Source organism: Sinocyclocheilus grahami, unplaced genomic scaffold (genome assembly GCF_001515645.1).
Source record: "Sinocyclocheilus grahami isolate Dianchi unplaced genomic scaffold, SAMN03320097.WGS_v1.1 scaffold437.1, whole genome shotgun sequence".
Classification (NCBI taxonomy): Eukaryota; Metazoa; Chordata; class Actinopteri; order Cypriniformes; family Cyprinidae; genus Sinocyclocheilus; species Sinocyclocheilus grahami.
The window spans coordinates 66,315-92,988 of NW_015505616.1; the positions used below are offsets into that span (position 1 = coordinate 66,315).

General features: G+C 35.9%; 2 protein-coding genes across 5 annotated transcripts in view; one reads left to right on the forward strand and one right to left on the reverse strand.

Annotated features, from left to right (window-relative positions):
- LOC107551904 (ubiquitin-conjugating enzyme E2 G2-like) overlaps positions 1-4,349 on the reverse strand; it is an 8,559-nt gene extending 4,210 nt beyond the window's left edge. Inside the window, exons 1-3 of the mRNA XM_016233671.1 lie at positions 4,198-4,349; positions 3,683-3,718; positions 3,488-3,533 (exon numbers count right to left, since the gene is read on the reverse strand). Of these exons, the coding sequence (XP_016089157.1) occupies positions 3,488-3,533; positions 3,683-3,718; positions 4,198-4,240 (125 nt within the window). The 5' untranslated portion in view covers positions 4,241-4,349. The remainder of the gene's footprint in view (positions 1-3,487; positions 3,534-3,682; positions 3,719-4,197) is intronic.
- A 9,537-nt stretch (positions 4,350-13,886) lies between these two features.
- The window catches only part of LOC107551906 (myosin-11-like), a 29,543-nt gene continuing 16,755 nt past the window's right edge, over positions 13,887-26,674 (forward strand). For 2 of the 4 annotated variants that reach the window (XM_016233673.1, XM_016233676.1), the window contains exons 1-6: positions 13,887-13,963; positions 18,725-19,087; positions 20,152-20,308; positions 22,346-22,373; positions 24,621-24,720; positions 25,124-25,150. In XM_016233673.1, the coding sequence (XP_016089159.1) occupies positions 18,746-19,087; positions 20,152-20,308; positions 22,346-22,373; positions 24,621-24,720; positions 25,124-25,150 (654 nt within the window). In that variant the 5' untranslated portion in view covers positions 13,887-13,963; positions 18,725-18,745. Of the gene's footprint in view, positions 13,964-16,715; positions 16,791-18,724; positions 19,088-20,151; positions 20,309-22,345; positions 22,374-24,620; positions 24,721-25,123; positions 25,151-26,674 lie in introns of those variants that run through there. The other 2 variants (XM_016233674.1, XM_016233675.1) reach the window with 2 other exon arrangements.

Here is a 26,674-nt window from a genome sequence, read left to right on the forward strand (position 1 = left end):
GCACATTTGGGCGGCATTATGCTAATATTTCCACATAGTGAGGTAGATATGTGGGGGCGTGTTAGAACGAGCCGTTTTAGGGGGGCGTGGCAGAGTCTTAACTTTGATAAAGAATATCTCTTTGGTTTTGAGACTTTAGTCTTTGCAACTTCAGGGATCTTATCTATGCACAATCAGCTGGTAACACTCCAAAGAGAAAGGAAAACTTGAAATCGCATCATATGACCCCTTTAATGTCTATTTATGAGAATATGATTTGCAGCCTTCAGCATTCAAAATAAAACAAACAAAAAACCCTGTACACTTCATCTTAAAGGGGTCCTATTATGCTTTTTCACTTTTTCAACTTTAGTTAGTCTATAATGTTGCTGTTTGAACATAAAAAAAGATCTACAAAGTTACAAAGTTTGGACTACAACGCATATGTTCCGGGATTTGGGTTATCACAAATATCGACGAATGGGACGAGACCTGGTTGAGCTGCACTAGAGAAGCCAACGAATGTTATCACTATGTCGGAGACACTTAAGAGTGATTACAATCATCCAGGTTTAAATCACGCTCAAATTGATTTGAGTTTGATGCAATATTTACACTGAAGCTCGCAGGCGGCTATGGTAAGGGGCGTGACATTTCCCGACCAGGCGCCGAGTGGTGCTAACCAATCACAACACACACTGGCCCAGCTAAACAATCACAGCACATTTCGTATTTCAGAAGGCGGGCCTTCATTTGATACAGGAAATATTCAAGCCGTTCATGCCAGACTGGGGAGAGAGGTGTTGTAATAATGTAAAATATGTGACAAATAATGTGTTTTTCGAACAACCTAGTACGCGAGCCTGTTCTAGTACACCCCCAAAACAAAATCAAGACTTTGTAAAAGAGCATAATAGGACCCCTTTAATCATTAAATCACACAATGTCATAAATCACAGAAATTCATCCACCACTGACAGCAGTGGCAGAACTTCATGGAATCATTCTCAAAGGCTCATTTAACATGCAAATCTCTTTCTGTTTACTTACCATATCCAGCTGTCTATCAAATACTGTTTCTATGGGCAGATATCGATCTGTAAATCATGATGAGGAGCGCACAAATGAACGCACTTCCGTATCTGTGGAACAGCTGTCAGGGAGTTGCTAGGGACACGGTTCCTTATTTTGCTTGGCTCTTAGTTTCACTTAAATCGTATCGGTCAAAACCACTGATCAAACCACCAGTTTGTGTTACCGGAGGACAAATTGTTTGGTCTTATCCAAAATCTAAATCAGTTATCATCACCGACTAAATGCTAGTGAACGAACAGCTGTGCATGCTGTGAATGAATAAAAAGAAAAGAAAGCTGCAAATTCCAGAACTGTAAAAAGTGACAGAAAAACCATCCCTGCAAGGAATATGTTCCCTTTTTAATATACAAAAAAGGTGTTCTATTGGATTCTAAGCCTAGAATTTGTATGGCATAGCATAATATATAGGTTTTGAGTCTTTGCAGACAATATTGTAACTTGTAGTAGTTAAATATGGTGTCATTTTTCATTTTAAGGTGGATTTGCAGATAAAAAATGCAAGAAACTCTGAAACCACTATTATAATCATTCTACTTGAGAATTTATTTCTATGTTTTTTTTCATGCATTATAATTGGAAGATTAACTTGTTTCGTGCTTATTCTACAACAGATATAAATGACATCTCATATTTCTGATGATAGGTGTGCTATTACTTTTCTAAATAATAGGACATTTTCGCCTGGAAGACAACAAAATAGGCATAAAAACTAAATCTCACAGACTTAGACTAAAGAACGCATCTGAGCCATGTGTAGGGAGCACAATATCATAGAAACGGAGTGGGCTCTTTACATACGGGAAAGTACATAACCTACAACACCTTGTTATCAACTACATAGCAACAAACCTAGCAACCACACAGCATCGTGGATCATTTGGGACTACCCATATTTTACTCTCTCTTAAATTGTAAAAATGTATTTTATAGTATATATTTTTCATTTTCTTTAACATGTTATTATCAGTGTTCAATCTGCACACTGCAAACTAAACTGAATAATAGAATAATTCAAGTTTTATTGTGAAATCAAGATGTGGCTGTTTGGCCCTCTTTGCACACCAGACATGGCAGGGAAAAGCAGTTTGAACTGAATCATTTTAGCATCAAGAAACACATTTTCTGACCCACACTGATCTGTTTCATGGAAGCTTGTTGCCACATTACATTTTTTTATAAATAATAATTATTATTATTATTTAAAAAAAAGTTGCAATTACCTTATATAGATACTTTATATCTCACACTTTTTTGTTGCAATTCTGACTTTATAAATCACAATTCTGAGAACCAAGATATAAACTAGGGCTGCACAATTAATCAAATTTCTAATCGCGATTACAATAACGGATGCCACAATTACATAATTGTGCAAAGGTGCAATTAATCGTTTAAAGTCCACTTATGTTATTCTGAGTACTTAAGATGTGTTTTTTTTTCTTGCTACAGGTTATCTTAAAGGGATAGTTCACCCAAAAATCGTGTCTTAGGACATCAATGTGTCGTCACGAGCCGCAGGGTTTAATTTGGATTTGTCTGTACATGTTTTTTTACTCTCATAGATTTTGTTACCATTGCCATGCATTATAAGACTGATAGACTGCAACGGTTAAAGTTAAAAATCATCATATGTGTTCTACTGAAGAAACAAAGTCACCTACATCTTGGATGCCCTGGGGGTAAGCAGATAAACATCAAATTTTCCTTTTTGGGTGAACTATCCCATTGTTTTAATTTGAGTTTTAGTATAACATTATAATATCATGCTTATTTTTACTTTTTTATTTAAAGAAGAAATCAATCCAACGTATAGTTGACATTTGAGGCTTAAAACTACAGAAAAGCAATAAAAGTTTTCAGCTTGTTTATTTTCATATAAAAATATGGCATGCAGTTGCTTCAAACAATGGCGTAAACATCATTCATTGTAGATTGTGATAATCGCAATTCGAATTTCAAGGGAATAATCGACAATTATGATTTGTGTCATAATCGTGCAGCCCTAATATAAACTCAAAATAAAGTAAAAATTGTGGGATTTTTGTGTTATTTTTTATTCCATAGTTTAAACAAAAACAAAACAAACAAACAAAAAATAGAAAAGCAAGATGCAAACTCAGAATTGTGAGGGAAAAAAAATTGCGATATAAAATTGCAATATATTAACTAATAATTGTGAGATTTAAACTTGCATATAAGATTTTTGTTTGTTTTTACTCCATGGCTGAAACAAAACAAAAAACAGAATTGTGCGAAAAAAACTCCGAATTCTGAGAAAAAAAGTTAAAAATGCTAGACTTCAGACTTTTTGCAAGATAAAAAAAAATTCATCCTTTCAATCCTTTTTTATCTTGTGGAAAAACTAAACGCTCACTAAACAAAGTCTTTTTTACAGTCTATGAGTAATACTCACATAATCAGAGCCTCCCATTCAAAGAAATTCTCTTCGTTTACAGGCCCTGTAGGGATGAAATAAGTCTCATTAATTAACGATCTTCTTATACAGATAAATCAATACATGATTTAAGTAAAATTATTATTAATATTCTAAATAATCTACTGTAAAGCCAGGTCAATGGAGCAGTTCAGTAACTGCCCTAATTCTTACCTGCTACAATCCCCTCAGGAGGGTTGAGGGTCAGTTCTGGAAAGAAAGAAATGCGTTGAGCAAACGGTATCCATATAATTATGTTCAACGGGAAATATATATATAAGAGAAGACAAGCATCACACACTTTCCTGCAGTGGCAGCACTAGAGTACAGTAACGTTACGCGTGTAGAGAAATGAAGTATGAACATGAATTAGGAGTTACACGGTGAGTTTCAGTGTGTTTGGTGACACTTCTGTTAATTTACTGACTGAAGTCATTTTAAAGGGGTCATATGGTGCGTTTTCAAGTTTTCCTCTCTCGTAAAGCATGTCAACGTATTCTGTTACACCAAATAATGATCTTTATAAAAGCATCATATGACCCCTTTAATAATTCACACTGTCAGCATATGTTGGTGAAGTTCTGGAAGTATCTACAGCTGCCAAACTGTTGCTACCAAAAGAGTGTAAAATCCACCGTTCACAAGCACCAGCACTGCACGGCATTAGTGTAATCAAAGACATGACTTACGTTTGTATTCAGCCATGAGTCTTTTTAAAGCTGTTCCAGCCATTTTACAGCCTGAGCTAGACAGTAGTTGCTTTGGCACGATGGGTGACCACAACTGACACGACGAGAAATCTTGTTCTTCCGGGACAAAAGCGAGCAAAGAACTTCGCGAGCGGAAAATGTTCCACTCGATCTGCACTTCCGCATGACGTCACGTGGTCCGTCATGTGTGTGTGTGTGTGTGTGTGTGTGTGTGTGTGTGTGTGTGTGTGTTTTAATTTTTCCACTAAAACTGATCATTTAAAAATAATAAGTTGTTTAATTTTATTTTAGAAAAATAATTTGTAACATTTATTTAAACATTTAAAACAGCTGAAAAACGGATTGCCCTAAAACTCTCTGAATTACTTGCACAATATTTATTGATTAAATATATATGAAGTTTATTTTAATATTCATCATTTGTAATTTTATTAATTTTAATCATATGTATGTATTTATTTATTTGTTTATTTAATTAAAAAAATTTTTTGTGTGTTTAACAGTTATAATGCCTGTTATTATTTGTATAAGCTGTATACAAGTTTGTTTGCTTTTAATAAAAACTATAATTTTTTTGGTTTTATTTCGCTTATGAAAAACAATATGAAGATTAATTATTATTATTTTAGTTCAATCTTTAAAGGAATGCCCTTAAACTCTTTAAATTACTTGCACAATATATGTTTAATAAATGTATATTAAGTTGTATTTAATATTTATCACTTGTAATTATTTTTATTTTTGAAATATTTATTTGTTTGTTTGTTTCAGTTTTCTGTCTTTAAGGTATGCTGCTTGAATTTATTATGAGTGTGCTTAACAATGATGATGTCTCTTTGTTGTTTGAAAGAGTGTAATAAAGGTTTTTTTAATTAAACAATATGGTTTGGTTTTAAGAAAATGAAGATTCATCATTTATTAATTATGTACTTAATTACATTGATGATGATGATTATACAAAAATAAATAAATGTGCACTTGCTATTTGGTCCCGTACTAGAGTGGAATGGCTAAGCATTAGTAAAACTATATACGTAGTAAGAGCCACACTGGCCTCTAGCGGAAGCGTCTGAGAAGTGCAGAACTGTTTCAATGGCAACCATCACTCATAAAATGACCAAATGCATCATGTCGTTGGGCTAAGGTTATGATTATTTTTGCGTGTTTGTTTTATAACAAATCTACAGTCGTCAGGTTTGTTATTAATGATGTTAGATGTTTAAACCTAACCCCCTTGTTTAAAACAATACATCTCAGAATCAGGTCAGCCTGAAGTTCCCCTAGATCGAGAGTTCCTGGCCAGTGAGCTCAATGTCGCAGAAGATTCAAGTAGTGTAAGCATGATTTGTGACAAGTAAGTACAACTTTTTATTTATAGAGCACATGAGAGATGTTTTGAACATGTACTGTACTGTATGCACATGGCACAACAATGAAGATGGCTTAGGGTCACTGTAAGGGAGTTTGAGGCCTGTTAACACTTAAAGGGATACTCCACCCCATAATGAAAATTTTGTCATTAATCACTTACCCCCATGTCGTTCCAAACCCGTAAAAGCTTCGTTCGTCTTCGGAACACAATTGAAGATATTTTGAATGAGAACCGGGAGGCTTGTGACTGTCTCATTGACTGCTAAGTAAATTACACTGTCAAGTTCCAGAAAATTATGAAAAACATCGTCAGAATAGTTCATCTGCCATCAGTGGTTCAACCGTAACGTTATGAAGCGGCGAGAATACTTTTTGTAGGCAAAGAAAACAAAAATAACGACTTTATTCAACAATTCGTCTCCTCTGTGTCTCTCCGCATCACCGTAGCACCATTTTGGAGAATATCCGCTGAACGCAAACAGCGTACGCTATTCTGTGTCAGCCGCGACACAAGGATACGTTTTCTACATGTATTTACACTTTGATTTGAACGAAAACAGCACATCCGTGCAGCGCGGCTGACACAGAACAGCGTACGCTGCTTGCGTTCAGCAGATATTCTCCAAAATGGTGCTACATTGATGCGGTATTGACGAATGACGAATTGTTGAATAAAGTCGTTATTTTAGTTTTCTTTGCCTACAAAAAGTATTCTCGTCGCTTCATAACGTTACGGTTGAACCACTGATGGCAGATGAACTATTCTGACGATGTTTTTCATACTTTTCTGGAACTTGACAGTGTTATTTACTTAGCAGTCAATGAGACAGTCACAAGCCTCCCGGTTTTCATCCAAAATATCTTCAATTGTGTTCCGAAGACGAACGATGCTTTTAGGGGTTTGGAACGACATGGGGGTAAGTGATTAATGACAACATTTTCATTTTGGGGTGGAATATCCTTTTAACTAAAAAAGAAAAGAAAAAAAGGCATATAATTTTTGGTAGTGGGGCCGGTAAAAATGTTGGCAGGTCAATTTAATTAGTTAGAAAGATTTAAAAATTGTTCAGCAGTGACATAAACAAACAGAAACAAACACCAATTAATTACAAAAATTAATTATGGAAAAGCCCTACTAAAAGAAGAGTAAACTAAAGAGTGCTATGAGTGTGATACTTTCTAAAAGTGTTAAAGGGGTCATATGATGTTGCTATGAAGAACATTATTTTGTGTATTTGGTGTAATGAAATGTGTTTATGCGGTTTAAGGTAAAAAAAACACATTATTTTCCACATACTGTACATTATTGTTTCTCCTCTATGCCCCGCCTTTCTGAAACGCGCCGATTTTTACAAAGCTCATCGGTCTGAAAAGTGAGGTGTGCTGTGATTGGCCAGCTATCCAGTGCGTTGTGATTGGCCGAATACCTCAAGCGTGTGACGGAAATGTTACGTCACTTACCATATTGTGATGCGTCTCCCGGCGCGACGAGACAAAACCAATAAAAACCCATTATAAACGAGGCATTTGTTACATCCAGTGGGGACATAATTATGGATTATAATGACTTATACTTACACTTTTTACGTGTTGCGTTGCATCGTGCCGCGTAAACATAAAACTTTTGTGATCGGAGAAATGGCAAAAAACAAGCACTACTCTACACTGCTCAAAACTTGCGTTTGAATCATCAGTGGCAAATTCTTTAAATATGAAAACGTACTTACAGTCTGTGAGTCAGAACACCGGCATTGTAGTCTACTCTCCCAGGATCAGGAAACAGTCCTCCATAAAATGCCCTGCACACATCTGAATATTTGGGTTGAACTGTTCCGGAACAGTGTTGTAAATACAACTTAACCACTGATTTCTAGTCGTGTCCTCTTTTGGAAGACCAAACAAAGTATTTTCGCTTTCGCAACGAAACACACAACGTCTTCACAACATGGCAGCGGCGGCGGTGGCAGCAACAATAAAGTTACGCCTTCTTTCTTTGCGTGAACATTGCGTCATGCAAATCTTCCCACATCGTGATGTAGACATGTGGGGGGCATGTTAGAACGAGGCGTTTTAGGGGGGCGTGGACGAGTCTTAACTTTTATAAAGAATATCTCTTTGGGTTTGAGACTTAAGTCTTTGCATCTTTAGGGATGTTTTCTATTCACAAACAGCTTGTAACACTCCAAAGAGAAAGGAAAACTTGAAATGGGATCATATGACCCCTTTAATTTGACTCAACTCCTCATAGGCTGTCTGGCTGAGAGATCCACAGCTCGGGACCATATAGTGATTTAAAGCTGACTTGTTACTTTCAGCCTTGTTTTAATTACAACCAGAAAGGAATGTTGATGCAATACCATGAAGTCTTTTAAAAATGTAGTAAGAGGCTCTAAAATCCATTTTGTGAGACACAAGTATAGACAATGAAGTGATTTAAGTGCTGAATGTGATTCTTCAGTCTAGTACGAGGAAGCATTCTTGCTGCTGCATTCGTAACTCATTGTAAGTGTTGGATAGAGCTCTTTGGTAAGTCAGCCAAAACACTATTCCAGTAGTCAAGTCTAGATGTAACTACTGCATGAATGAGTTTCTTGATCCTAGCACAACTATAAAGCTGCTTGATCAGAGCAATCTCACTTGAATAAACGCGCTTACCACTTTATCTAAACTTAAAGGGATAGTTCAACCAAACATTCTGCCATCATTTACTTGGCCTTTGACCTTTTTCCTTCTGTGAAACATAAAAAGAGATATTTTGGAATAATGTCCAAGCTGCTCTTTTCCATGTAGTGAATGGTGACCTGGTTCTTTCAAGCTCTAAACACAACATTTTTATTTTTGGGCGAACCATTCTTTTATGCTTTTTTTTGTATAGCTCTGTCTTGGTGTTTTTTAGGCCATTGTTGTATGGATTGCTCCATCATTTTCTTAGCAGTAAGGGAGAGCACAAAGGAAAACTCTTCCTAAGGGGCTCAGCAGCAGTGTCTTCACAAGAATCACATGGCCATCGTAATGCAGAGTCATAACACTGAGGTAAAGAGAGGGCTTGAGTTTGACTTTGCGTTTAGTGTAAAGATGAACAAATACCATTTTTAATTTCATAAGTCTGAAAATCTTGCATCCCATTCAGCTGTTTCTGTTGCTTTTCCAGCTCTGCAGCCATCTCAAGAGGAAGTAATATGATCACAATCAAAACAATTTCCCGTAAAGAGGCCAAAATATTCTGTCCAGCCTACTCTGGTTATAGAAATTGATGTATTTTCTTTTATATTTTTTGATGTTGCTTTTTGTAATCCTAGTAATAGTTTTATATTAATTTGATATGTCTGTATCCTCTTCTTTTAAAATATGTTGTATGCAATTTTAAATTTACATTTGCTGTAAAATAGCAGCAGCCTTATTTTTTTGTGCAACTATTTTTTTTATTTACAATTTTTAACTAAATTCAACAATGATAAAGTATGCAAATTGTGGTCATTTCTGCAGTCTGAATTGATCATGTTACGCTAATCTTAAAATAAGTGCTTTGATTGTTTATCTAACATGGCAAAAATGCCAAAACAAGCCTGGATTGTTGGCTAGCTTCTAAAATGAGTCTTTCTGGTGAAGGCCCCAGGTCCTTGAACTTTGAATTTTGAATCTGTTTAGAAATGACATTTGAACTACACTCTCTTACTTAAGCGGTTCCCGCTTCAAACCTTGAACTGTCTAATGAGTTGTCTGTTTCTAAAGAAAGCACTTTATACAGAAGACATGTTATAATTATTCTTGCTTTAGTTTTCAAGTACTACTCATTGAGAATCTCAGTTGTGTCGTTACATGTTTGGTTTTCTTTCACCTTAAAGCAGCAAAGCTCACAAACACCGTAAACATCATCCATTGCCAAGTTCTTCAAATTTCCCAATTTTCCTTAAAAGGTAAGTCACTTCATACTCACTCAATACTTCAACATATGTTTAGCATTTTGCACTGAATATGATCACAGACCAAGGGTAATAAAGCAGTTTGTTGAAAGGTTAATTTTGAAGTTTTCCCAGAGCATTGTCAGGGTACATTTTCTTTCAGTAAAAGGTTATCATCAACAGATAGATCATGTGAAACAAATTGAATAAACATGAGTAGACAAATATTTGCTTGCTCTCCTGCTGCTAAGTTGGAACTGCGTTCGAGGACAAATATATCCAAACACATATGACCCTCTAAAATAATGTGTACTTATGTATGTAATATGAGTATGATTTGTATGAGAACTGAATGTGCACGTAGATAAATTATAGATAAGAGACATTTTGTTCTTCTTTTGTGATGTTTAATTCACTGTGCATGTAATTTCCTTTTTTTGCATGTCCACGATTAAGCAAAGCCACAGCAAAATGTGCTTGTGACACTGTAAGCGGTTCCATACTGTACGCACCTTGTAGAAAGATTTTGTCTTGTAAGGTGTTGAAATTCTCTTACTAATGTAGGCTAATCTTAATACTCCAGTTACTCTGAACGGCTTCACTCCAAATGAGTTTTTGGATGAGTCTTAGGAAACTATCTACCCAGCCATTTTCCCGTTTCCCGTTCCCTCCTCTCCTGTCAGGACTAATTCCTGAGATAGTGTACTTCTACTAAGGGTACAACTAAGTATTTAGACATAGGAGGACTTCAGTAGGCTTTGAAGCCAAACTCAGGTCCAAATCTGAGTATTATCATTTCTTTCCTACATTTTATTGTTTTTCACTTATTGAAAAAAAAGAACTGCTCACCCTGTCATTGTTTACTTACTTTTTGAAGGGGAATTATGGGGGTGGGGGGAAATTTGCTTTTCCATATAATGAAAGCCAGTGGATTCCGGATTATAAATAAATAAATAACACCTTACAAGAGGTCCTTAAGACTTGTGCATTGTGTTTCAAGACGTACAATATCTTTGTGAGCATTGTTATTTTTCATTGATAATCTTCCCCTTTGCCATAGTTTTCAAATCACCTTTATGTTCAAAAATATTCAAATATTGCACATTCAAGACATCACACCAGGTTTAACGTCACTGATGCCAATCATTATTTCTTGCACGTCTCATAACAACCAAAGCTGAATATTCACGTATCTGAAACCTTTGACGAAGATTTTCTGAATATCTTTAGAACGATTGGAATATAGTGCATAAGTCACAAAGACTGTTTTTATGGTACAACTTTGTCATAATCACTTTCATTGTAGGGAAAAGAGCAGCTTGGACATATCTCAAAATATCTCCTTTGGTTGTCAAAGAAATGATCTGAGGTTCAATTCAATTCAAAAAACTTTATTATCTATCAACCAGTGATAGAAATGTATCTTAGGTAAAAAGGCTCACATGTACACAATACACAATATTAAGACACCAGATCCTGACAAAACTGTTTGGCCTTATTCAGAATAGAAATTGCAGTAGGAATAAAAGAATTACTATAAGCCTTCTTTCTAGCCAAAGGAGTTCTAAACCGACAACCTGATGGGAGTATCTAAAAAAGGTAATGCAAAGGATAAGAGGGGTCAGTAACAATAGAAGCTGCTTTCCTCTTTACAGCACAGTTATAGAGATCTAAAAGTTTAGTCTGGAAGTTTAGTTAAATGATGAAATCATTTTTATTTTGATCAAATGAAAAGTTCCTAATGCACACTGTAAATAACATGCCCTTAAAAAAAGTTATTTATATAAAATATAATCATGTGATGGCATGCAGGAAGTACTGGGAATAGTTTTTGACAGTACATAAATATGACAGTATTGTATTGTAAAATTGCATTTAATGTGATGTTAAGCCATTTACAGTTTTTCACTGTATACACTGACATAAATTGGTGTAGGGTTTTCTTTGAAACGGTTGTCACTCAGAAATTGCTAGTAAATTTCACAAATTATTACAAAGAAATCTTGTCGTAGAAAGACTGAAATATTATTTTATTGTAAAAATGTACTCCAACGACCTTTATTTACATCTTTGAAAAAAGGATTTTATAAGGTCCTTTATAGTTACCAATTAACAGGTTTTTACAGTAGCATTTTTACAGTTTTTTGTGTAATATAATATAATGTATACCTTTATTTGACCCTCTAACTCTAACACTTTCTATTCTATTTTAATTCTACTTTATATCTTATTTTTTTATTTAAAAAAAACAAACAAACACTAGCTTTCTATTTTTTGTATTCTATCTACTTGTTTTTCTTTGTGTGTGTATGTGTGTGTGTATATAATATATACGGTATATATATATATATATATATACACTTTGCTACATGTACTGCATTAGGCTAACCGAGACTTGTCAGTTGCACTTATATATTGTTGCTTGTGTTGTCCTCATTTGTAAGTCGCTTTGGATAAAAGCGTCTGCTAAATGACTAAATAAAAAAACATAACATCAAAAAAATATAACATCATCTGTTTAGGATCACAGGTTCAAACAAGATTTTTGATATAGCCTATATGTACTGTGTTCAATATTAGTGTCTCCGCCTAAACAAACTGCATTATTCTCTACAGTACAAAGCAGTAATCTATTAAACAAACATGTATGTTCCTATTTTTAAAGCACCATACAGCATGGGCAGGTGCAATACCTCACATTCCTTAATTGGTGTTAGTCTTTGCCGGAATGAGTGTCTGCAGCAATTCTGACGTTTATTGTTGGTGAGTAAACAGTCGAAAGATATCCCAATGAATGCCTATTTGTCTTAACAATGACACTGCTGTTGTACCATATTTAGTCACTCGGTTCAAGTCTTTCGGTGTTCCCTTCTAAACACAGAATACAGCCGAGATTCCAGGCAGACCCCATTGTCCTTATATGGCACAACAGAGACCTAGTAGGGTCGTGCATCTCTGCCTCTCTCTCGCAACCTCTCACTTTCACTCTCACTATACACCCCCATCCTCCATCTGTCTCCAAGACACTCTCTCTACCTCCCTTCCTTCCCTGCGCACATCCAGGAGAGCTTGATGCTGACCAGTGACAGAGGCGCTTCTTTCCCTGCAGGCTTTGTTTTATCCCCAATCTCTCTTTTGGACTGCAGCAAGGCCTCAGAACATACCAGCCTTGGTCCTGTTCCCTGGAAACATCACAGACTTGATTTACTGGATGCAATAGGAGGTTGTCCTTATATAGGAAGTTCCATTAGATAGCAGGAGCCCATTGTGGGAACTGAGGGGACGGAATGTGATGTGCGTAATGATAAGGGTCCCAAAAAGGATCTCAAGGGATTCGCCTCGTCCAGATGTAGCATGTAGGGAATCTCCGTTTTCTTACTTGGGCTCTTTCTGTTTCTTTCCTCTATTCTGGATATTAAGGATTCCTTATGTATTCCTTGATTTTCCTGGTCCCCATTCACTTTCACTGTATGGAAGAGAGAAGTGTGAACATACTGCAAAATGTCTCCTGTGTTTCACACAAGAAATACGTTTTGGAATGACATGGGCATGCACAAATAATGACCTTTAAAGCTGACATTTTTCCATATTCCAGATTCAGCAACAAATGCTTATGTTCTGCTACTAAAGCAGTAAGAAAATCCATCATAAAAATATGAATTACTGCATTTTAAAACTATGATAATGTAAACAAAGTGTAGAATAATCATAAATCATTTTAAAATATTGTATAAATATGATTTCAATCATCGTTACGGTGTCATTTCCAGAGCAAAAAACAACTTTGTACATACAGTAATTATTATTTGTATTATTTTAACAACATTATCAATGAAGAGCATGCTTGAAGAGATGAAATATGACACTCATTGTGTGAAGAAAACAGAAAAGAAAAAAATGTAAGGTAAATATCACTTTATCAGCATTTTTTCCCCCATAAATGTGATTTCGTCAAATTATGAAGTGTGAAAATATTAGACATGCTTAATTGTGCATTAAGGAAAAATAAAATGCTAGCTATGAAATTAAGTCAAATTAGTCATTTTGTTCCCAAAAAAATATTACTATAGAACTCAGTGGCTACCGTCAACTGTCTCTTTAAGCAAAAACTAAAGATTATGAAATATGAGAGGAACTGTAATGAATTCCTCTTCACTTTCATTTTCCACTTTAATCATTACTGTCTTCTGAAAACGCAGCACTTGCTGTAGTGATATTCTTGCAACATTTAACTTGTTCACTTTTAAAAGGATGCTCGCGAGGAGACTGTAGATCACCTGAACTGTCAAAACTCGCTGACCAATCACATCGCAGATCGACTGTTCGGCCCCGCCTACTGATCCGCATCACTGTTTAAATGATGTCCTCATGCTTTTCTGTCTAATTTGGACTGTTCGTCTTTGGAGTACCTCACTGTCACAGGACTCTCCAAACCCAAACTTTCCAAATCGCGGCAAGTTTTCATCAGCCTTGTGAGTATGCATCCATATAACATTTTTGAAAAAGAAAAAAAAAAAGTTTTCTACTTTCTACTAAAAGAGTAGAAAAATTCTACTCTTTTAGTTTTGTATGCGTGACTGACGGAGGCTCAGATATGTAAATAATTGTGATTGTATGCCAGTAAGTTGATTATACAGTGTCATGTGTGCAAAAAAATTGCAGAGATGTGTGAGAAAAACTGTCATCTTTCACTGAATATCGAAACCTGAAGCTGTCAACATTCAGTTGCTTTGAAAGTGTTTGACAGCTGTTCATTCAGTTATTTTATGTTGCCATTAAAGTGATATTTTCCCCAAATGGAAATTCTGTAAACATTTAGCCTACTTACCCTCTCATGTTATTCCAAATATTCATATTTCTTACGTGAAACATAAAAGATGTCAGGATGTTAGTGACTTACAGTCTTAGTCACCATTCGCTTTCATTGCATCTGCTTTCCATACAGTAAAAGTGAATGGTGACTGTCATTCAGCCTAACATCTTCTGTGCTCCACTGGAGAAAGAACTGGTTTGGAACAGCATGAGGGTGAGAAAATGATTTTTATTTAATTAACAGAAATTAAACAGAAATTAAATTATCTTTATACTGCACATATTGCACAGAGCGAAAGCTTTCAACAAATCACGCATCTCTGACCTTCTAGTCAAAACATCATCATAAAGTATCGCACGATAGAAAGCATGTCGTTCTATCCGCCTTTTCATGCAAAAGTTTGACTTCAGCAGAGTCTGTCATAGGAAATGGTTGAGGAAAGTGCGTAGAATGAGAGAAGCAGTGAGCCTGACAAACCAAAGTGTTTCCTGTTCTCCAAATATGGCATCTCTGACCTTCTAGTCAAAACATCATCATAAAGTATCGCACGATAGAAAGCATGTCGTTCTATCCGCCTTTTCATGCAAAAGTTTGACTTCAGCAGAGTCTGTCATAGGAAATGGTTGAGGAAAGTGCGTAGAATGAGAGAAGCAGTGAGCCTGACAAACCAAAGTGTTTCCTGTTCTCCAAATATGGTTGTCAAGTGCAGCTTTCTGCTGAACGTTGTGGTGAACAGCAGACAGTCTTAACTGACTGTCCTCTCGTTTCCCATTTGAAGCGATGACCTGCATAGACAAAAGTGCGAGAAAGTCTAGACGAAAAAAAGATCTCGAAGTAAAGTGCAGGGGAAGTAGTCACTGAATTCAATACTTAATATACCATCATTTATCCATTAATGAATTGTTTAGTAGCATAAACATCGTATTCTGACGTATTCTGCAGACTCACCCCCATGTCTTTCCAAACCTTTTTGGCTTTTTGGAATTTCTGACAGCTTTTTCAGAATATCTTTCATAATGAAGGTAAAAGGTGTGTGCATGAGGCAGAAGTTCGTTTTAATCAGGCTTGGTGGAAAAAGGAAGTTTAACAGTTTTATTGGTAAGATTACACTCTAAAAAATGCTGGGTTAAATATAACCCAGCGCTGGGTTAAAAAGGGACAAACCCAGCTATTGGATTGTTTTGACCCAGCAGCTGGGCTGTTTTGAATCCAACCGCTGGGTCAAAACAATCCAATAGCTGGGTTTGTCCCTTTTTAACCCAGCGCTGGGTTATATTTAACCCAGCATTTTTTAGAGTGTAATAGACCTAGCAAGCTTTTACCAGTTTACTTGCAGCTACTCCTCAGTAGTGAATTAGTTTAGCTGTGTTTTTGACTTTAAAACATTTGTTTGCATCTTTAGGCTGCGTACCTGATTGTTCCTCTAATGATTTAACACAATTCTGCATCACCTGACAGACTCCTGCTGGAACTGTTGTTTATTTCTTATAATTGGTTGCTGGACTAATGTCTAACAGTTTAAACCACTCTTATCACAGATTCGGCTTGTTTTGGTGAAAGAAGGTCTTTATGGTCATTAATGGCAAAATAATGCTTAATGTGACTGATCTATGAAGCATTAAATTCAGAATATACTGTTATAGCAACAGCTTTAAAGCTTGAGCTGTTGACCTTGTATGAACGTCCATCTCAATAAAGTTGTTAATAGAAGAAAGTGAAATGACACAGCTGCTCATGAGAAAAACTATATGGCTGGAATGCGAAAAGGATGAGGAGGAGTAGAGAAACCCTTTCACAGGACCAGGGGTCACAAAACACGGTCACATGATCTTCTGGGCTTCAGGCCCACTTGAACACAGTGCTACCTTTTACTTCTGCCGTGCTAAAAAAAGCAGAATTTCTTTGCAATAAAACATAGCCTCGACTTATTTAGGTTGGATTTTGGACAGTATATGTTTGGAGTGAGACTGCTGATCCATAAAAACCTTGGCGAAAGCTCAATGATTTTCAAGTGCTGAAATGAAAGAACTTCCCAAATAATGGGTTTGTGAATCTACGTATAGGACACAGGAAATTCCCTCATTTAATTACATCAGCTTATCATAGAAAAACGTTTGTTTGTCTCGCCTCCAAACGATTATAGGCCATTTAAATGACCATTTTCCATCCAACATGTTTACGATGGGCAATTTTGGCACGATTTTGTCGGCATTTGGATAAAAGAATGCAGATGCCTAACCTTGATTGAAAAATTCACATTTACAGATTCACCTTTTAGAAACGCTCAATATTTTATACTGTCATAATTTGTCAGCGTGTTAAATTCATCTAGTCTTCTTTTTACAACACAGACTCTGAAGAAACACAAAAGATGAGATATTAAGGCAGACAACAACAAGAAGTTTCAGTCATTCTCCATGGTCGCATGAGCAAGTGCAATTCTTTGGTTTTAGATATTATGCAAATTTCTGCTTGAGCTAAAAGAGGTAAATTACTAGCAAACAGCCTGTTCTGCCTGCTTGATACAATTTTATCATTTAAAATATAAGTTTGCAGTTTATTTTTTTTATTACCTTATGTTAAGTAAGTAAGTAGGTGGGGAAAATGTTTTCCTGTTTTCGCTGAGCCGTTAGACCAGGGGTCACCAAACTTGGTCCTGGAGGGCCGGTGTCCTGCAGAGTTTAGATCCAACTTTCCTCAACACACCTGCCTGGAAGTTTCAAGCATACCTAGTGAGACCTTGATTAGCTGATTCAGGTGTGTTTAATTAGGGTTGGAGCTAAACTCTGCAGGACACCGGCCCTCCAGGACTGAGTCTGGTGACCCCTGCGTTAGACCATACAATGTACAAAGAATGGATAGTTAAATGTCAGAGGAAATTGGTTCATATAGCTTTTTCCCAAATTGCTTTTAAAGCTCTGTGACTGTATAAAGCTGCACCTGCTGTTTGCCAGCTCTACTGTGCTTGAAAATACTTGTGTAAACTTCCCTATATCAGCCCACCAGAGGAAGAGAAGGGTGGGGGAAAGTGGCAGGAAAATCAGACCCCTCTAGCCTCTGACTGTCCCTGCCTAATGTTATCATTTTGGAGTAAACTGCGAGTCCGGCTGGAGGCATACTATTCCCTATAAGGGCTTTGTTTGGGAGTTCATTTGCTTCTGCTGTTTAGGTTGACAGATCGTCCACTGACTCGAAGGCAGCCTTATATGGTCATCACAGCACGGGACCACAGCTGAGCTCCAAAAGAAACAAGAAAAACAGCATTTGCTGTGGAGATTATCACATGATTATATATGTTTTGCCCATCAGGATGTTTTGTACAGTTTTTTGCCCACCTGAGTGGTTGTTTAATCAATACTGACAAAAAATGTTTTATATTTCCCAAGCATTTTTCTCATCCTTTCATCTAAATAGGTGATAATAGTGGTTTCATCAAACCGCAGTGTTTGTCAAGGAACATTGCGGTTTGATTAGCAAACTTTGCAAAAGCTATACTTTAGTTTTAGTGAATTGCAACCACACCCAAAATTCAATATTCCATTGATATTAGGCCTTGAACAATGGGAGAGACCCCATTGTGTGTGTGTGTGTTTAAATACCCCAATGGTAATGTTTTTTTTTATTTTATTAAATGGGTAAAGGGTTTAAATGGATTTTGGGGAATAATGAGAATGAAAGAAGAACAGTAAAAGACAAGAATAAGAATTTTTGTAATTTGTTTGAAATGTTTGCAAATAATATTTTTATTTTAAAATGTGCACCCATTCAGTTTTATTCATATGCCTAAAATGTTGAAAATACAAAACATAAAAATGCTTCTTGTCCCATCACATTCAGTTATGTATTACATGGATCAAGTGAATGACAGCCTATATTTTCAAAATTTGACAAAAAAAAGTTCATAATTTAGTTAATTACATCTTACCTTGCACTCTTTTACCAAAGCTTTGTGGTGAAATTCACGCCCGGTTTCTGTGAACAGTAAAGCCCCGCCTTCTTTGATTTAATTGATCATCGCAATAATTTTGACATGAGCGCATTTAGTCCACTAAAGATGTAACATTTAGAACCTTTTGTCAATTATCAAATATTGGGGGCAATTGTTGACTATCAAAAATGTTAAAAAAAATGTAACAAATGTAAAAAAAATTGTCAAATAACAAATATTTGGGGGGAAATTTGGCCTTTTCTAATTGTTTGGGGAGACCTCAATGTCTATGGTGTTAAAGCCCTGCCTTGAATAGTTTTCCACCTTTAGCAACTTGTATTTAATTAAAGTCTATTGCACAGATCCAATATTGTGGCCAATAATGTTTTGAAATGATTATTAGTATTGCTGTATAGGGTCATACAGGTCAGAGAATTTTATTTACAAAAAAAAAACATTGTTTAAAAATCAGTTTTTCTCTTAAATTTGTAGTTGTCGTAACCCAGCACCAAGATGACGAAAAAGACCCTGAGTGAGGACGAGAAATTCCTTTACACGGACAGAGACTTCATTAACAGCCCTGTCGCCCAGGCAGATTGGTCCGCTAAAAAGCTAGTATGGGTCCCCTCTGAGAAACATGGTTTTGAGTCGGCCAGCATCAAAGAGGAACGTGGCGATGAGGTACTGGTGGAGCTGGTGGACAATGGAAAGAAAATCACGGTCAACAAGGATGACATCCAGAAGATGAACCCACCCAAGTTCAGCAAGGTGGAGGATATGGCAGAACTGACCTGCCTGAATGAAGCGTCTGTTTTACACAACCTGAGGGAAAGATACTACTCCGGACTCATCTATGTAAGTATGCCACAGTGTGTTTAAATTATATTGTAAATAAAATAATGCTTAATAAATTATAACAAGTATGCACTTTATACAGCTGAATTAGGGTCAACCACATGTGATGAAGTGATTTGAATACATCTCTTCTATGATTAATTTCTGAATTAAAAATGTCAAGGTGATATCTGTCCAGAGATCATAAAAGACTGATTGAAAGGATGAAATACTTGTAAATAAACCCTTAAGTAAAACAAATACAAGCAGAAGTAGTTTTGTTATTAGTAATATAATATAAAAAAAGATACTTTAAAAAAGTATTTAAGTAATAAGTATAATATATTCGTAAAATAATAATAATAATAAAGGTTTTATTTTTTGTTCACTCATATTTATTCAGGGTGTAAGGAAAATATGCTTTTACGTTTTACTTGATTACACTACGACATTTTAAAAAGTCATTAAAATGCAAAATTTTGTTCAAAATCAAATGAAAAAAAAAAATCGAATGAAACCAACATAAATAGAAAGAGTAAATTTTTAAGAACTTTATCTTTTTTATCTTGGATCCTCGTATTTGTCATTGACCCCCTGCTGACATTACATAACACAGTGCATAACATATTATTATCAGCAAATGCATAACATTTATAAATAACTCTGTTGTGACCAAACCAATGCAAAAAGAAAAAAAATTACATTGACAGCCATTTAGCTTAAATGGCGATGATTTGCAAGTACTAAAGCTTAAGAAAGAGGAACTATACATTTCCCAAGAGTGAGGGGTAATATAACATCCACAGGCCACCAAACTATGTTTGCACTCTGGTAACATTAGTTAAAAAAAGTTTTGCTCTTAAGGATAACTTGGGAACAGGAGTCTTCCTTATGGAATATGCATCACTTAAGCTTTCAAATATTATGAGTTAAAATATACAGACTCAAGCCAAACTTCCTTCAATTAATATTTTACGATATTGTACGACTCGTTACTGTGCTGCCATGTCTCCTTGTTGTTCTTTACTTGATGGATTCATAACACTTCATATACAGTGGAAAAACGAGATGTTATCTTTCTTCAGACATACTCTGGGCTGTTTTGTGTGGTGGTGAACCCCTATAAAATGCTGCCAATCTACTCTGAGAAGATCATTGAAATGTACAAAGGCAAAAAGCGCCACGAGGTTCCTCCCCATATCTACTCCATCTCGGACAACGCCTACAGGAACATGATGCAAGGTGAGGCCTGGCCTGCTGGACGCTGACACGTCGTTAACTCGTAGATAGCTTGCTTCTCCCCACAAGATCTGAATGGTTGGATTTCACAATAGCCATTGTCTTGAAACTTCAAACTCAAGTGGATCCAAAAGGCATTTTTATTTCACTAATTGGCAACAGTGTAGAATCTCCATATATACCAGTGAGCTCTTTGAATGTCATTCGTGTTTGTTGAAATGAAGTGTGTGTATTAGCAGGTCAGTAAGTGGTGTGAGGGGCGTATGCACACATGTGTCAGCAGGTCACACATCTAATGCCATTTCAAACACTTTTAAACGTTCAAACAATTTAAACAGCTGCTGTTACCCACAGAAGTTTGAAGCTGTATTATAGAGTGAAATTAGGTGCTAAATGAAAAGAAAGAAGAAGAACCGCAAGATATTTTACACCTCAGTAAAGTTGTTGTGTTGCTAATGAACTTGTTGATACATCATCTCATGTTAAAGAACTGGAGTCAGATGAAGAAAAGATAAGTGCTTAAGCTGAACAAAACCTTTCTGCAAAGTTTGCATTGGAACATCTCAGAAACTGTTATCTTATGTGAAACATGCAAAAAAAATTGCTTTCAAAAAGCAGAAGTAGGAAGATTAGTTGTCACGCTGTTCCTCAAGACTAATTCTGCTCAGTTCACTTCTCATTAAACTGTTTACATTAGACAAGGCCCGAACAATCATGCTCAGACACTGTACAAATTCATGCAGATCATTGCACAGTGACATGTTCTGTTCACAGTGAGACTCATTTCCTGCTCTATGAAAACTGATGTGCTCATATAACACAAAATTAGTCCAATAGCACCTAAACATCGCATGACAAGACATCTTTAACATGTTTTGAGGGATTCCTACAGTAGCCACTGTATATCCTGAACCGTTAAAGTTGATGACGAGTAAAAATCCATCATGATCAGCCATGAGCGTCAGTGTTCACATTCCTGCTCAGGCTTACACTGATTTCCCTTTGAAGTCCAGCAAGGTTTTCATGCTTGACCGAGTGGTGTAGCCTTGTCCTAATTTAAAACATCAGGATTCCATACAGGATCGAATGGAAAGGAATACATTTTACAAGTATATTTATGATAATAAATGTATTTGAATCTATAACTTTTTACTAGCTTGGATAAAACAATACCTGCGCATCTTGCTTTTCAACAAACAGTCTGCAGTTTCCCCATCTGTGTGTTTAGATTTGGTTTTCTGCATCCCGAATGCCTCGATTTGTGCCTTAATTAGGAAGAAACAAGGGAACAGACTTCATGTTGTATGTGGAAACCTGCCCAGCTTAAGTCATATCCAAAATGAGCAGTAGTCATTCATTGTGTTTATAACAGAAGACGTTCTATAGTACTTGAGCAGAACAGGCGAGCTCACATTCAGCTGATTAGCTGGTTGGGCGTTCGCCCAGCCTCCAGGATCATAGATAAGAACCAAGCTCTGTTTGAATTTAAAGTACAAATTCATTGGCTTGGAATTGTTGGGAGAGGAACATATTTTGTTTGACTTGATCAAATACTTATTTAATAAATATCCAATAATATATGGTTTTTATTTTGATGCCGCCTTCTGGACAATCATTGGTGTATGGTTAGGATTAAAAAACCTTACATGGAGCCAAGATCATCTGAGAAGGTTTTCTAATTTTAGCAGCATGAATCAACGATTGTCCCATTGCTGAACTCAGTAAGAATTGTGTTGCATCTCCCAAGAGAAGAGTGGAGTCAGTTTCTTTTTCAGCAAATCAAATTGTTGCATTGCAAATCAAAGATTATTAGATTATGTGCATTATTGGATGCTGTAATAACAATGGTATTTGGTCATAGACCAGTTTAGTTTCTGTCAAGAACACCCCTCCCCCCGCCCCACCCCCAGGCTTAAAAGCAGCACTTATGTATTTTTACGATGTTTAAAAATGACAATGGTATACTGTCTTGCCATTTCCATGAGCACCAGCTTGACAGTTTCTTTGGGCCATTGTAATGTCTGTCATTTCTTTCTACAGATCGAGAGGACCAGTCTATTCTTTGCACGTGAGTTCTTTTCATTGTTTTTTGCATCAATGAAATAACTGCTTTTAGTCTAACAAATATCACTATGTCCTTGATATCCTTGAGCTATGGAAAGGCACTATATAAATCAAACGTATTATTATTATTATTATTAAAGCACTACTTCTCAACAAGGACTCACAGTTGGCTGCAGGATGACTTAAAAGTGTTTAAATTTGTAAAATTAATAAAAAATAATTAATTAAATTAAAATAAAAAATGCATACAAATCAAGCCACATTTCATATACTGTACATAAAATAAACCACAATCATATTTCTCTCCCAAGTATATGTCTTCCCCTCAACAACAACATCTAGTTCTAGTTCTTGAAATTTCTGGAATCTTAAAATGAATCATGGTTAGTTAAATATATCAATACTTCCGGTTTCTGTTAATAAAAAAGGTTTTAAAACAACCAGCTTTGTCATAATTACAAAGGAAATATCTTAAATGGCTAAAAACACCATTACAAATAGAGATAGATACTAAAGAGAAGACCTGGCAACCCTGTTTTGAAGTGCATTGAGAATCCAAAAAATTATGTAACATCAGTGTCTTGAAATGTTGTTTGAAATGTTCTTTTTCCTTCATTTTTTTTTAAACATATAGCATTGTAATCACATTGTAGAAGGCAGATGAAGCCAAATGATGTTATTCAGTGTTATCTGACAGTGGTTAATGGTTAGTGGTTAAGTTTTGACAAATTTTGACTAATGATAAACACTTCAAGCCCCTTCTAATCTAATATTTAACAGTTAAAAGGATGACAGCAACCAAATCATGATTAGTAGACATAATTTAAACTAATAGAGTCTTTCTACTAGATCATGTTTTTCAAAATGTCCTCAGCAGTGGGAACAAGGCAGATGAACCCCAAGGGTCATGTCTCCTCAGATTCGACCTACTCACAGGAAATGTGCCCCCTGTCCTGATTCTAAATCCAGATCAAGCATGTTGGCTTCATTTATGTTTGTTTTTGAGTCATTACTGGGCATTTGGATTGCATCTGTGCAGGCCTCACTACAAAACATGGCCTGTCCTGAAAAAAAAAAAACATGCAAAAATAGCTGTTGCTAAAGACATATGCTGATGTTCACGTGCAATATCATTGTTTTACATCTGTGAGATAATAAAACAGCTGTGAAATATGAGGATGTTAAAATAAAACGGTGTTGATTCGCTGTGTCAGTGTGGGAGGCACCTGTAAATACTGTCTGCAAACTTCCTCTGAGTGTGGAATAGGAAATTAAAGCCATTTAAACTGCTCTAGGGCAACTGTTGCTAGGGCACAGAATTCCCTAATGACATCAGGATGTTTCCGCATGGCCCAACTCTCTCATGGAGACGTTTTTTTGTTGTTGTCTTGTTTTTTTGAAGCTGTCTCAAAGAGATTTTGGGAGATTGGGAATGACCACCCAAAGAGTATTATTAAAAAATGGACTGTTAAACTGTTAAAAACACATGGATTGTTAAAAACCGCTGATCTGTAGCCTCTTTGAAAAACCCACACGTGTTTTCCCATACCTCTTATTTAATGTGGTGTATGGGAATAGTCCAATACTTTAATCACCACTTGCAACAGCAATCATAATCATGAGGAATTTTACTATGCTGTATCATAAATGGTCAAAAACTGTGGATCTACAAACAATGCCGTATAAAGTGCCCCATAAAATGGCTTTATATGTGTTGTGTTGAGTGAACTGATCTGAGGGCATCCTGCTCCTGCCAAAGAACCAGCCCTTCGGCTGCAGCAGGGCCTGTGGATCCCAGACTCAGTTTTCCTAATATGGAAATGTCAGCATGAAGGTTCAGTAATATCTCTTTTGTATCATAGAAGGCGATTGTAACCCCTTGTAAAAAAGTAAATTATAGATGATAATCAAAAAAAATATATATTGTTTAATAAAATTTACTTTTATTCAGCCAGGATGCATTAAATAGATCAAAACTGACAGCTTTGACTTATAAATTGTTACAAAATAAAATCTATTTCAAATAAATGCTATTTTTTTAAACTTTCCATTCATCAGAGAATCCTAAAAAAGTATCACAATTTCTATGCATGCACTGATTAATGTGCAATTTCATTAATATTAAAACCTAGACTCACTTAAAACCGTAGTACTCTTCTTTTGATGCCTTGCAGAAACTGGTATTTCCATCATTGGTATTACTGAATGAAAGAAAACACAGTTATGTCATTAACTGTTGTTTTCTTCCTAGTGGTGAATCAGGTGCTGGGAAGACCGAAAACACCAAGAAAGTCATCCAGTATTTGGCTCTAGTGGCCTCGTCCCACAAAGGCAAGAAAGACACAAGTGCTGTAAGTACAGTCAAAAAAACTCTTTCTCAGTTTGATAACCTCTGTCTTCTTCTCAAGCCAGTTCTTATGGGTTCAGTCATCAGTTTTTGCCCTTGCTTTGACCCCATTCCTTTAAATCAGGGTCTGAAATTCTGAATCCTTTCATAATTACTAACTGTGAACAGATAAGAACACTCCTTTCAGTCTTTAATGTTTGATATCATTATCCCATTTATCACAAGATTATGCTGGCTCTGATTTTGCCTGATACCAAAATATTTTTAGTTTATATGCTGCTGAGCCATTTGTATCTCAAGGAAATCAAGACTTCTGCATATGCTAAAGGAAAACCAGTGAATGCAACAGAATGCTCTTAGTTTACACGTATCTAATGACAATTTCCTTAATGAATTTCCTCAAATAGCAACATACAGGACAACAGTTTGCCTATGTGAGTAAAAAGGATTGTACAAAACTCCTTCTTGTGTGGGTTTGAGAGTCTGCATGCTTGAGTTTCTCACTGAGAGTGACATTAGACAAGTCTTACATGGAGGGACCGTCTGAACAAAACACCTGTAGATTGTAGACAAATAATGTGCCAAAGAGCCCCAGTGTTCGCATGATGTTTAAAAAAATGATTAGATGCAATACAAATAATAAAATCAAGAGTATGCCGTTAGATCACGTGTGTGCCATTCCCCCATCTGAGATGTGGTTAACATTTTCTTTGCCAGAGCGGATGCCTGGCATTGAAATGGTCTGTCTGAGCACAGTGTGTGTGCATGCCAACGTATAGCCTTTTGAATGGATGATCTCATATCCTTTCTTGTTTTTCCTTGTTCACCTATTAATCTACCACAGGTTAATGTGCATCATCTGTCAAGCTCATATGTGTGTGCATTAGGAATATAAATACCATCTCAGTGTAGATCTGTGCTAATGTGTACTTACACGTTATACGACACGAGATATGTAAGGAAACCAAAATAAATGCACATAGCTGTTTTTATGACATTTTATGCAGAACTGCCATGCATATGAGCTTAAAAGGTATGCCCATAATAGTTATGTTCTTGGTTCCTAAAGTAGTTTCGTTACACTTGAATGCACTACTTTGAAATTTACAAAACACTTCTTCTGATATCCCTATTTATCATATAAGAATAATGTATTTATTATTGCTCTGAAAAGTTCAAGGTTGAAATTATTCGGGGGGCATGCCAACGTATAGCCTTTTGAATGGATGATCTCATATCCTTTCTTGTTTTTCCTTGTTCACCTATTAATCTACCACAGGTTAATGTGCATCATCTGTCAAGCTCATATGTGTGTGCATTAGGAATATAAATACCATCTCAGTGTAGATCTGTGCTAATGTGTACTTACACGTTATACGACACGAGATATGTAAGGAAACCAAAATAAATGCACATAGCTGTTTTTATGACATTTTATGCAGAACTGCCATGCATATGAGCTTAAAAGGTATGCCCATAATAGTTATGTTCTTGGTTCCTAAAGTAGTTTCGTTACACTTGAATGCACTACTTTGAAATTTACTAAACACTTCTTCTGATATCCCTATTTATCATATAAGAATAATGTATTTATTATTGCTCTGAAAAGTTCAAGGTTGAAATTATTCGGGGTTTTTTTTCTCTTTCAGTTAAACTTAAATAAGGTTAATTGTATGCGAGTGAGAAAGAACATCAGAGTGTGTGAGTGGAGTGAATCATCAATTATTTCCCTCTTGTCGTTCGTCCTCCACTGACTGGTGTGAGAAAAAATTATTTTTCCTACTGTATTCTCTCATTATGTTTTTAATTTCATGAATGCTGTTAAAACAATGATCCATTAGCATGATTATAGGAGTGTTCAAAGGTTTGAATAGACTACTGATCTGAAAGATGAGATTTTAGTTTAATGTAAAAGGAACACTTATGGTACGTTTACACAACAATGATGCACTAAAAAC